This window comes from Crotalus tigris, unplaced genomic scaffold (assembly GCF_016545835.1).
Source record: "Crotalus tigris isolate CLP2741 ecotype Arizona unplaced genomic scaffold, ASM1654583v1 scf7180000018068.1947079, whole genome shotgun sequence".
NCBI lineage: Eukaryota > Metazoa > Chordata > Lepidosauria > Squamata > Viperidae > Crotalus > Crotalus tigris.
In genome coordinates this window covers 1337409-1350688 of record NW_024096805.1, presented here as the reverse complement: position 1 = coordinate 1350688, position 13280 = coordinate 1337409, and the positions used below count along the sequence as shown (strand labels likewise).

Here is a 13280-nt window from a genome sequence, read left to right as displayed (position 1 = left end):
AAACGGTGCTGCACCAGTTGAGTAGTCCTCGACTTACGACCGGTTGAGTAGTCCTCGGCTTATGACCGGTTGGGGGTCGCGGCATTAAAAAGGTTGAGAACCACTGGACTAAAGGATCAAACTGTTGCAACATGAGCCATAATGCAAAAAGCAGCACAACCTGTCCCTAGCAAAGATGACATGGCTGGAGCATCTTTGGCGTAATGTCAGATTCCAGAAGGTGGAAAGGGCCTTCTACGAGAGGAATTCCGGAGGCACAGAAGCCATCCTTGTGACTCAATGTGGGGAGAAGCTGGGTTCCCTGGAGGAGTAAGAGGCAACTCAGCCCAGATATCCTTTGTGTGTGTGAGAGAGAGAGAGGGTGAAGACAGCTCCTCCCTATTAGTTCCCAGAGTACAGGTAGTCCGCGACTTAACAACCACAATTGAGCCCAAAGTTTCTTGCTAAGGGAGACAGTTGTTAAGTGAGCTTGCCCCCATTTTACGACCTTTCTTGTCACAGTGGTTAAGTGAATCCTTGCAACTGTTAAGTTATTAACACGGTTGTTAAGTGTGACTCTGGCTTCCCTGGTCAGAACTTCACAAAAGATCATCCGCATGACCCCGGGACACTGTAACTGTCATAAATACGACTCAGTTGCCAAACGTCTGAATTTTAATCGCATGACCGTGAGGAGGCTGCAACAGTTGTAAGAGTGACAAATGATCATAAGTCACTTTTTTCAGTGCCGTTGTAATTTCAAATGGACGTTAACAAACCGTTTTAAGTTGAGGGACGGCCTGTATACGCTTGATGTATATAATAAGCTGCTTCAGTTTGGCAAGAGTCTGTCTGTAGGTGTGAAACAATAAGGACCTCAGCTCGGAAGAATCTCAATATGTCATTGTTGGCTTGGGGGCGTGTAGGCCCCGGAGCATCTGAGCAAAAAACGTTTGACGTCAAAGCGGAGCTGATTCTCTGTCTGTGCATTTAATTATTAGCTTAGTTGCATCTTCATGCCTGTTTCATCCTGAAGTGTGTGCCCAGAAGGGTGAGGATATTGCTTTGAGCTACACAAATTGCTCCATTCTTATATCATCCGGCTTCCTTACTCGCTTGATGGTGTCTAATTTACTCTTCGCCTTTTGTTGTTTCGGATGACTGCGTTAATTGACATAAGGAGGGCTGAGTGATGCTTCTGCTTGTCTAATAAGCATGTGAGCGCTGAACACCCAAGCTGGCTGTGGATGCTTTGGGCTGCAGACAGATGGGCGGGGGGGGGGCGGGTTGGGTGATCAAGAACGAGCACGTCTTTGGATTAAGATATGGTGGAATATTCAGAGAATCTTTAGAAAGAGGGTAAAATTTACTCCACAATTATTTTTGTTAGGTATAGTTACTGATTGCGATGCAAAGGAGGTTATATTGATGTTGAATCTGATCACAGCCGCAAGGTTGTTAGTAGGACAATACTGGAAGAAGGAATCTTTGCCTACCTTGCAGGAGTGGTTTTTTAAAGTATCTTACTTGGCGGAAATGGCAAAGATTTCGGCTTTCTTAAAAGAACAATCGCAAGAGAAATTTTTTGCTGTTTGGGACAAATGGATAAAGTTTATACAATTTAAATTGGATATAAAAAACATTATTTAGCTTTTTTATAATTTTTATTTATATATATATATATATATATATATATTCTATTGTTAATTTTTCTTTTTTCTTTTTTTTTCTTTTTATACAATTTTTTTTAACTTTTTTAATTAAGCCTATATTCTGCTCTGGGAAGCTCCGGGGGGGGGAGGGTGTGGGTGGTTTGGGGAGGGTTGGGGGAGGCTTGTTTTGTTTTGTTTAATCTTGTTCTTTTTTGTCGTTGTATTGTTGTTTTCTGTTTTTTGTAAAAACTTTTTAAAATTTTTCAATAAAAAAAAAAAGAACGAGCACGTCATTTTGTTCTCCGTGCTACAAGCCAGATTTCAAAGCTGAACAGTCTGATTGGCAGCAGTCCAGGGGGGGCATCACTGTTTCCCCATGGTTATTTCCCCCTGATCATTTCTCCTCCACATTTTGCCTGGAGAGAGTAAATTGTGTGGAGATACTTGTCCATTCATCTGGAAAACGGGGGGTTCTAGACTAAGGGTATTGTCCCCTTCCTTTATAAAATGGGTGGTTTTTGCGCTGTGAGCATCGTCTGCTTTCTTCTGTAAAACAAGTGTCATTTAGATTTTCGGAATCTGACCCTTGGATATCATAAACAGGTGTGTCTGTGGGCAGTCTGTTCCTGCTCCTTTGTTCAAAATAGGGCTGGTTCTAGGCTGAGGATAATGTCCCCATTCCTCTATAAAATGGGTGGTTCTAGGCTGTGAACATCGTCTGCGTTCTCTAAAACAAGCGTCATTTAGACTTTCTGCATCTGCTCCTTCCATCTTGTAAACAGGTCTGGTTCTGGGCAGTCTGTACTTGCCCCTTCATCCAAAATAAGGGTGGTTCTAGGTTCAGGATGTCCCCATTTCTCTATAAAATGGGTGGTTCTAGGTTGTGAGTGTCATCTGCAACTCTTCTGAAAAACAAATGTCATTTAGACTCTATAGATCTGCCCCTTCGTCCAAAACAGGAGTGGTTCTGGACTGCCACTCTCTCAAATGGGTGGTTCTAGGTCATCCTTATTCTTCTGCCAAACAGGAGGTGGTTCTAAGCTGTCTTCACCTGCCTCTTCTTCTTGCAACATTCTTAAAATTGCTTTCAAGTCTTTGCTTGGTTTCTATTGGGATGTGTTGCTTATTTCTGGGTGCTTTGTCTCAACTCCCTACAGCCTAACGAAAGCTGTCTCCTGCCAAGACAAAAAAGCTGGTTCACCCAGTCTTGTAATTCTATAATTAAGTTGCTCTTTTTCAATGTTGTGTTTGGATAAATTGAGTTAAGGGCTTTATTTGTGTGAGTTCTAAGGCAGGGTGGAAACAATATAATTGTACACAGCACTTAGCAAGTTGCTGTGGTGTACTGTTTCAGCAGCAATTAAGAGATTTCTGGTGATAAATTGTCCCAGCAATTTGACTGAGACAGGTGAGAGATCAAACTGTTTTTTCAAAGTCTGGACACCTTCCCAATATGTGCTCTTCTGATTTCAAAATGTTTAGAATGGCCATGATGGTGGGGGATTTCTGGGAATTGAAGTTTTAGAGACTAGCTAGTTTGGGAAAAACCAGAATTATCTAACAGAGTAGGCCAGTGATGGTGAACCTTTTAGAGACCGAGTGCCAAAAGTGCAACCCAAAACCTACTTATGCATCGGCGGGTGTTGGATGGGTGTGGCCCATTGGGTGGGTGTGGCCCATTGGGTGTGCGTGGCTGCGGTAGTAATAGCAGACTGGGTGAGATGAAAAAGCTCAATCAATTCCAACTTTGCAAGATCTTTTTTTTCCCGTGAGAAGTTGAAATTGACTGATTGATTGAACCTTTTTTTTTTTTTGTACACGGCGGCGGAGGCCTAAAGCGAAAAGGTTTTATAAAACCCAGCTGAAGGCCTAGGACTGGGGCAATGGTGCGCGTGCCCACAGAGAGGGCTCTGAGTGCCGCCTCTAGCACCCGTACCATAGGTTCGCTACCACTGGAGCAGGCCATTTCAGACAAATGGCTGTCCAGTCTCTTCTTAAAAACTTCCAGTGTTGGAGCATTCACAACTTCTGGAGGCAGGTTGTTCCACTGGTTAATTGTTCTCACTGTCAGGAAGTTTCTCCTTAGTTCTAGGTTGCTTCTCTCTTTGGTTAGTTTCCAACCATTGTTTCTTGTCTTGCCTTCAGGCACTTTGAAGAATAACTTGACTCCCTCTTCTTTGGGGCAGCCCCTGAGATATTGGAACATGGCTATCATGTCACTCCTCGTCCTTCTCGTTAAGCTGGACATACCCAATTCCAGCAACCGTTCCTCATATGTTTTAGCCTCCAATCCCCTAATCATCTTTGTTGCTTTTCTCTGTACTCTTTTTGAGTCTCAACATCTTTTTCACATCGTGGTGACCAAAACCGGATGCAGTATTCCGAGTGTGGCCTTACTAAGGCATTGTAAAGTGATAGTAATACTTCACATGATCTTGATTCTATCCCTCTGTTAATGCAGCCTAGAACTGCATTGGCTTTTTTGGCAGCTGCAGCACACGGCTGGCTCATATTTAAGCGATTGTGCACTAGGACTCCAAGTTCCCTCTCACAGTTATTACTATTATATGGTTTCCTTCTGGGTGTAATATAGCATATGGGTGTTTAACATTTGCATGTGGTTCAGTTCTTGTCCTTACCAGCTTTTTTATTGTATTATTTTGGTGATTTCTGATTTCTGGTTCAAAATTGTGGCTTTGTTAAGAATGATTTGAAAATCATTGGAAAAAGTGTACCTTCTCAGATATATATAATATTGACTGGAAAAGTGCTGTATAGAGGCAGCCCTTGACTTAACGACCACAAATGAGCCCCAAAAGTTCTGTTGCTCAGTGAAACATTGGTTACGTGAATTTTGCCCCTTTTTACGACCTGTCCTGCCACGGTTGTTAAGTGAATCACTGCACTGGGTAAGTTAGTAACCCAGTCGTTAAGTGAACCTGGCTTCCCCCATTGACTTTGCTCGTCAGGAGGTCGGAAAAGGCGACGATCACCTGACCCCGAGACATAGCAACCGTCCTAAATGCGAGTCAGTTGCCGAGCCTCCGACTTTTGATCCCGTGACCCTGGGGACACTGCAACGGTCGTAAGCATGAAAAGCGGTCCTGAGTCACTTTTTCCGGTGCCCTGGTAACCTTGATAGGTCACTAAACGAACTGTTGTAAGTCGAGGACTTCTTGTGCTTTCTCGTATTCGAAACCCTGAGTTTGTTTGCCTTTGCGGTTAAATCTTAGGATGAAGACGAACGGTTGAGAGATCTCACGCACGAAGAAAAGGATGTCCTGCTTTTTTTCGAGGAAACGATTGGTTCCTTGGACGATGAGGAGGAGGAGAAGGAGGAGGAAGAACAAGCCTTGCATGACAGCGGCGTCTTCTGCCGTTCCCCAAAGCTGGTGGAAGAAGACACCCCTGACCATTCAGGATCGGAAGGGCTCATAGACTTGGTCCCGTCAGCCCCAAGAGAGAACAGGGCAGAACCAGGTAAAGTGGAATTCTATGCACAGGTATGAATTTGTGTTTTGGGAACTAAACAGGTTGTCTTCCAAGGATTTAGGTTGCCCAGTTGGGGGTTTTTTGAACTGGGTTGTTTTCTTGCAGACGTCTCATTACTCAAACTATTAAGCGCTATTAAGTGTTCATCAAACCCTACTCGAGTGGTTCTCAACCTGTGGGTCGGGACCCCATTTGGGGTCGAACAACCATTTCACGGGGGTCGCCAAACAACGCAGTCCGCCATTTTTTTCCCCCTTTTCCTTAGCTGTGCTACTCCCTTTTATTCTATTGGCTTTTGAAAGCCAATAAAATAGACTCTCTTGAACAGAGTCTAATTCTATTGGCTTTCAAAAGCCAATAGGAATTGTCCAGGCTGTCTCTGCCCTGCTGAGTCTGCCAAAAGTCCCATTCTGCAAACGGTGCTGCACCAGTTGAGTAGTCCTCGACTTACGACCGGTTGAGTAGTCCTCAACTTACGACCGGTTGAGTAGTCCTCGACTTACGACCGGTTGGTGGTCGCGACATTAAAAAGGTTGAGAACCACTGTCTTAGATGGTCCTTTGATCTTCCTACTCCGGCATGCAGTCTACTTAGTAATTTCCGTACAGGCCAGGGTTGTTCTTGACCAGGCAGCATACAGCCTTGTGTTTGTGCCCAGTTACCCAATAGTTCAGTGATCTTCATGGTGAGCGTTGATAATTTGTCCTTTTTGTGGCATTCTGGGCATGGGAATCTAGGAGAGTAAGAACGCAAATGAAAACATTTGTATCTTGAGATCATAGCACTGTGGTGGCAAACCTATGGCACGGGTGCCAGAGGCGGCACTCAGAGCCCTGTCTGTGGGCACGCGCGCTGTCGCCCCAGTCCTAGGCCTTCAGCTGGGTTTTATAAAACCTTTTCGCTTTAGGCCTCCACCGCCATGTGCCAAAAAAAAAAAAAGTTCAATCAATCAATTTCAACTTCTTGCAGGAAAAAAAAAAAAGATCTCGCAAAGTTGGAATTGATTGATTGAACTTTTTAGTCCCACCGTTACTACTGCAGCCATGCTCACCCAATGGGCCACGTTCACCCGGCACCCGATGATACATAAGTGGATTTTGGGTTGCAGTTTGGGCACTCTGTCTCTAAAAGGTTCGCCATCACTGTCATAGCATAAAAGGCCCAACTTACATCCTTGCGTTGGATACCACCATGCAGCTTCATAAGCGAAGCTTTTATATTATAAATCAGGGATCTCCAAACTTGGCCACTACCAGAATTCAACTCTCACCCAGAACCCATGCTGGCCAAGGAATTCTGGGAGTTGAAGTCCACAAGTCTTAGAATTGCCAGTTTGGAGACCACTAACTCACGACCCAAGTATCATTCTTTTGACATTGCTGTGCTTGTCATGAATACTCCTAATGCTGGGGTGCATTTCCCAAAGCAGATCAGGCTAAGCCAACATTTTCTTTGCTTGAGTTTGAAACTTAATTTAAAAGTATGTGGAGCAAGTTTGACCGTTTCTTATTCATTTCATTCCTCTATATTGCTATATTAATCATTGCAGTCTGGAAACAACATCTGGAGATGTTATGGGAGCTTCAAGGAAGGACTTGTAGGACTGATCTCTGTGATCTCCAATTGTTTATTTTTTTATCTATTTTATTTGCCACAGATAATCCTGTCATAAAGTTAAATAAATCTGGGCGCACAAACTTCGGATAGCCTTAATACATGACACCCCATTCTTCTATTTCCAAAAATTAATTTAAGGATCTCATTTTTCTGAAAAGGATGTAGAACCAGATTGAGTCAAATCATGGATTTTTTTTTTAAAAAGCTAGGAAATATTTTAGGATGGATTCTAGGGTGGTCTTCATCTGCTGTTGATAAGACAGGGCACATCTCTCTTCTTTTGCAAGTACACTAGACCAGTGGTTCTCAACCTGTGGGTCGGGACCCCATTTGGGGTCGAACGACCATTTCACAGGGGTCGCCAAACAAGGCTGTCCGCCATTTTTCCCCCCTTTTCTTTGGCCACTCCCCTGGCACTCGGTGATGTATAAGTGGTTGGGGGTCACCAAAACATGGGGAACTGTATTATGGGGTCACGGCATTAGAAAGGTTGAGAACCACTGCACTAGACCATTCCATAAAGGTGCTTTTCCAAAAGTCAACTGGACTTTTGGGGGGGGGGGATTCCTTGAAAACATTTCACTTCTCACCCAAGAAGCTTCTTCAGTTTTGACTCCAAGAGGAAGCTTCGTGGATGAGAAGCAAGTCTAGATGACTTCTGGAAAAACACTTTTGGATCAACCATGACCTGGATGATTGAGAATCTCCGTAGACATGTAGACCATTCCACATAACCTCTAAAACAGATCTAATAAGTTCTTTTCTTCTTCTTTTTTTCTTCCTAGCATCAGAGGAAACTTGGAAACTGGATGAGCCAAAGCTGGAGGATGCTGAACCATCAGAGGAAGACGTCCATGTTAATCCAGTTTCTCTTCAGCCAACACTGCCTTCAGCACCCCCATTGCCAATCTGTGAGATATGTCCTGTTCAACCTGCTGTACTTCATCCAAAGCTCCTTCTCTCCATCCCCACACCACTTCTGATGGCCGAGAAATTGTCTGAGCAACTGGCGGAAGGCAGTTCTTCCTCGCTTCCTTCTCCAAAGAAAAGGAACCCCAGCGAGAGGAGGACCATCCCCGCTTCCACCACCCTCTGCAGTAGGGAGCAGGTCAAGCCTTGTGCCCCACCTCCAACTGCTCCCAAACCCCAGAGATTCCCGAGCAACATCAGCTTCACCAACACCAGCGAGCGGGAATTCAGCAGAATCATCTCCAAGGCGGCCGTCAACGTTCAAGAGCGCAAGGCTCAAGTGTTGGCCAACGTCAACGCTTCAGCCTTGCTAATAAATGAGTTGGAGGAAAGACTGCAGAAGCGTGGGCTCCTGGCTCCCAGCCAAAGCTCGCCCTTAGGAGATTTACCTTCTGAGTCTGCAGGCGACGAACCCTTAAGTAGTTTAACGCTCATTGAGAAGACTCTTGCTCGGGCCCACCTTATCCACCCTATCAACGTCCCCTCCACAAAGGACGGGAGACCTGGAGAAGGATACGGCCCCTCAAATGGCTATCAAAACATCCATGAAATTATGAAAAGGGATCCTGATCTGTTACCCACCCTGAACAAAACAATGACTTTCAAGCCGGAGGATGACCTTGTGGATGGCAAGTCTGCTCAGCCAAGTATTTCTGGAGAACCCCAACAAGATCTCATCCTTGACTTACAGAGAAGGTTGAGCTTATTGCCCAAGCCTGCAGGACTTCATTCAAAGGGTATCACGGTACAATTTTCTGGACGTGGATCAACAGAAGAAGCCCGGAGGGAGGCTCTACGAAAACTGGGACTTCTGAAAGAATAATGGAATGGGAGTGACATCTAAAGAACATGATGTGCCCGAAGACAGATTCCCAATGAAATCCATTCTTTATTTACCGTGCAGGCTAAGGAAATATTAAGTGATGGAACTCCACAGTTCTCTGCTGGCGTTGGGGGTGGAGGTCTTTGACGTGAACTCACAGTGCTTCTCGAAGACTTTGAGGCAGTTCATAAAAGCCCTCGTGAAAGTGAGAGTGTCAGGCTAAATGAAGGTCAATGGGCAGTTTGTGGGTGAGCCGTGTATGTGGGTCACTGGCAAAGCACATCAGAATCGCTCGGATAAAACCGAGAAAGTCCCAAGAGGCCCAAAGAAGCTTCTTGGATGAGAAGCGAAACGTCATCAAAGAAAAACAAGACAGTCCAGTTGCGTCTTTGGGTCCCAAGAGGACTGCATTAAGGAATTCTGTAAGGATAAATGTATATATTCACACCTATTGGACAACTCAAACTTGTAATAAACTTGCTATCTCTTGATTGTCACATAAGTATTTAATACCGCACTGCAGATCGTTCCTTTTGCAAAAGTGACTGGGTTACTTTTTCAGGATGGTTGATAACCCGAAATGTATCGGATCTTCTGGATTGTACAAAAGGTCCTATTGCTGTTGAAAATCAGTTGTATAAAAATGAGGGGGGACCCCTCAATATGTCATAAGTGTGGGTTGCACTGTTCTGACCTTCAAGGCATCATGTTGAAGCATATGTTGACCTGCTCTTTCCTCTACCATCTCTAATACAGAACACGCTACCTGTATGAAGGTAGCATATCCCAACCAGGCTGCCTTCCAGATGCCTTGGGAGCTGAAATCCACACATCTGGAGGGTGTCCCGATGTAGGCTCACATAAGCCCCTAGAACTGTACACGACCACCTACCGAAGAGCGAAGGAGTTAATGAAACAAATAGCTGATACAGGTAATCTTCGACTTACAACATTTAGTGACCGTTCGAAGTTACATCGGTACTGAAAAAAGTGACTTATGACCGTTTTTTCACAATTACGACCACCGTAGCATCCCTATATTCACGGGTCAAAATTTGGATGCTTGGCAACTGACTCGTATTTATGACGGTTGCAGTGTCCCTGTGTCATGTGATCCCCTTTTGTGACCTGACAAGCAAAGTCAATGGGGAAGTCAGAGTCACTTAAACAATTGTGTTACTAACTTAACAACTGCAGTGATTTACTTTAACAACTGTGGCAAGCACGGTCACGAAATGGGGCAGAATTCAGTTAACAACTGTCTCACTTAGCAAAAGAAAATGGTTGCAAGTCTGAGGACTACCTGTACTCACTCCAAGGAGTACGCAAGAGTACTCCAACTTACAGCCGGAGGTGTACAGGTCATCCTGTCTTACTTCCAGTCCCTGAAGATTGTTTTAACCAAGCCTTGCACAATTCTGCTGCAGGGAAGTTCTGCAAAAGCAGAGAAGATGCTATTAGATTTCGGCTACATTAACTGGGCGGTGCTTTTTTGTTCTTCGTAGCTCAGATTTATATTATGTGCCAGCCCTGCCTCTGATTTGCGCTTCCAAGTAAGACGATCCTTGGCTTCGTTTGTTGCAAAAGGTACCGTTTTACGAGAAGTCAAGTGAACTGCAGAACAGGAAGTCCCAGATTTATGGCCACAATTGAGCCCAACATTTCTGTTGTTAAGTGAGACATCTGTTAAGAGATTTTTGCCCCATTTTACCGCCTTTCTTTTTTTTATATTAAAAAGTTTTATAAAAATTACAATATAACCCCCCCAACCCCCCCTCTCTCCCCAGCTTCCCAGAGCTGAGTACAGGGTTACAAATACGATAATCATAATCTAACTAACATTAACCAACTATATAAATAACCAAGTCCATAATGCACTTTAACTCCCCTTTGACATAAATATAAACAAATTGAAAATAAACATAATAATAATGAAAACAGAAACAAGTTAATATCCTAATTATTAAACAATACAATCTCCAAATTGTTAAACAATACTAATACTAAAAATAATAATAATAATAATACTCTAAAATACGCCTTTCTTGTTAAGTGAATCGCTGCAGCTGATAAGTTCGTAACCCGGTTGTTAAGCGAAATCTTGATTTCTCGTTGACATTTTCCCGAAGGTCGCAAAAAGAGGATCACGTGACTCCAGGACACTGTGACTGTCATAAATACGAACCGGTTGTCCAGCATCTGCATTTCGATCACATCATGCTAAGGATGCTGCAAAGGCCGCAGCTGTGAAAAGAACGGGCATAGGTCACGTTTTCCAGGACTGTGGTAACTTTGAACGGTCACTAAAGGAACGGTTGTTAAGTCGGGAACTATGTATAAAAGAAAGCCAGAACTGAAATTCGTGTTCCAGTTCCCCCAGTGAAAAAGCTTTCCCCCTTAGGCACTTTCCATTGCTGTCCCCTTCCCCATCGTCCGATCAGTCTTCAAGAAGTGGTTTTTGGAACGGCTACTCTGATTGTAGGCTTCCTCTCGGCAGCATCCTTCTCATCCTGAGACGGCCTTGAAGCGTTGTCTCAGGGACCGTCACGTGGGCAACTTCCACTTTCCCTCCCCAAGCACTCCCTCTCACTGTAACTGCCGCCTCCTCCCCAGGATTCATGGCAGACTGGTACCAAATTTCAGGTCTGAAGTGGCAGTTCTGACATTATGGAGCTTGGGGGGGGGGTGCGCTCACAACTCTCTTACTCCAGTGAGTAGCACTGGAAGGTAGGAAGCCCAGAGATTGTCCTGCGTGATCAGAAGCGGCGCCTTTTCCTGGGCCCGAGGCCCTACTTACCCGTCGGATCCTTTCAGCTTACGGTGTATTGTAGCGATAATGCTGTGAATTCTCGTTTCGGCTCAGGCCCTCTTAGTCAATGTGGCGTAACAACAGCTGTGAACCCAGAGTAAGCTAAGTCATGTTGACCTCGTGCTGAAGCAATAGCAACGCTGTGATTTCAAGAGAATAAATATCCTTCTGTGGCCAGAACCGTCTCGTGATCCTTCTGTTGGGATGCTTGGAAAGTTGACTTTATGAAATTTCTCCTAGGGTTACGTCAGCCTTGGGAAATAGTCCACCCAACGGGCACACCCAGAAGGACTAACTTTAGTGTAAGGTGACGTTAACAGAATGTTGCAAGTCTGAAAATACATCTCTTCCCTTGCCTATACAGTCCCAAAAACTAGAGAGGGTCTCCTTGTGAGCTGTTTCCCAAGTCCCATTCTTTTGGGGGGACCGAGCTACCGTTTGATCAAATCCCCAAGGTGCTTTTCCAAAAGGCAACTGGATTTTCTTGTTTTTTGTCCTTCTCATCCAAAAAGAAGCTGAAGAAGCAGTTTCTTGAATGAAAAGCGAAATGTTTTCAGGAAAGCCCAGCTGCCTTTTCTAAAAACCCCTTTGGGACAACTTTGACCTGGGTTATTGAGAATCTCCCTAGCCATTTGCCTGATCAAGGTCATTCTGATGAGCCGAGGTGGCACAGCAGTTAGAGTGCAGTACTGCAGGCCACTTTAGCTGACTGTGTTCAGCAGGTCAGCGGTTCAAATCTCACCAGCTCAAGGTTGACGCAGCCTTCCATCCTTCCGGGGTAGGTAAAATGAGGACCCAGATTGTTGGGGGCAATGTAAATATATATATATATACATTGCTTACTGGTGTACACTGCTTAGAGAGTGCTTGCACTTAAAGCGGTATATAAGTCTCATAAATAAATAAATAAATTCTCACAAAGTTATCCAAGATGCTAGCTACCAAGATCTAAGGGGCTACCCACAAAAATGTGGGGGGTCAACCTATTCTCCAAAGCGCCAGAAGGCAGGACAAGAAGCCATGGATGGAAACTAATCAAGGAGAGAAGCAACCTGGAACTAAGGAGAAATTTCCTGGCTGTTAGAGCAATCAATCAGCTGTGAATGCTCCAACACTGGAGGTTTTTAAGAGGAGATTGGACAGCCATATGTCTGAAATGGCAGGAGGTTGGACTAGAAGACCTCCAAGGTCCCTTCCAACTCTGTCATTCTGTTTTTCTGTTACATCTTCCAGAAGTAAGTTCCATGCTACAAAGAATGGGATTGAAATCAAAACAAGCGGAAGCCCGGGTGGGAAAGCTGGATGAGCTCTGAAAAAAATAAAAGATTGGATCATCTTGAGCAGGGGTCTTCAAATTTGGGCCTTTTATGACTTATGGACTTCAACTCCCAGAATTCCTCAGCCAGGCATGCTGGATGAGGAATTCTGGGAGTTGAAGTCCACAAGTCAAGGGGTCTTCAAACTTGGCCCTTTTATGATTTATGGACTTCAACTCCCAGAATTCCTCAGCCAGCATATCTGGCTGAGGAATTCTGGGAGTTGAAGTCCACAAGTCCCAAAAGGGTCAAGTTTGAAGACTTCTGATCTTGGGTGATACGGGTACTTGGGTGACAGTTCCAGTGTTTGCAGAATTAAGGCCTTCCCTCTCTAATTTAAAGAGGTTAATAGATTGGGTCCCACTTCTTTCCTCCCAGAAGATTAGAAACTGCAACTTTGTGCAAAAGGGTGAATGTGGTCTGTGGCGTTAACATTTTTGAACTCTACATCTGTTTTCTAGCGATTCAGAAAAAAAAACCTGAAGCGAACTTTAATCCATTTGCAGAGACCATTTCTCATTCAAAACCATCTGGAAAAAAAACAAAGGTACATGTCCATTACACACCTAATATAGCTATCGCATGCCTCCAGAACAGTGCTTTTCAACGTTTGTGTGACGGCG

The 13280-nt window shown here is 44.4% G+C and overlaps 1 protein-coding gene across 1 annotated transcript in view; it reads left to right on the top strand.

Annotated features, from left to right (window-relative positions):
- PROSER2 (proline and serine rich 2) overlaps positions 1–9704 on the top strand; it is a 31724-nt gene extending 22020 nt beyond the window's left edge. Inside the window, exons 3-4 of the mRNA XM_039347395.1 lie at positions 4865–5111; positions 7526–9704. Coding sequence (XP_039203329.1) covers positions 4865–5111; positions 7526–8532 — 1254 coding nt within the window. The 3' untranslated portion in view covers positions 8533–9704. The remainder of the gene's footprint in view (positions 1–4864; positions 5112–7525) is intronic.
- Positions 9705–13280: the final 3576 nt, after the last annotated feature.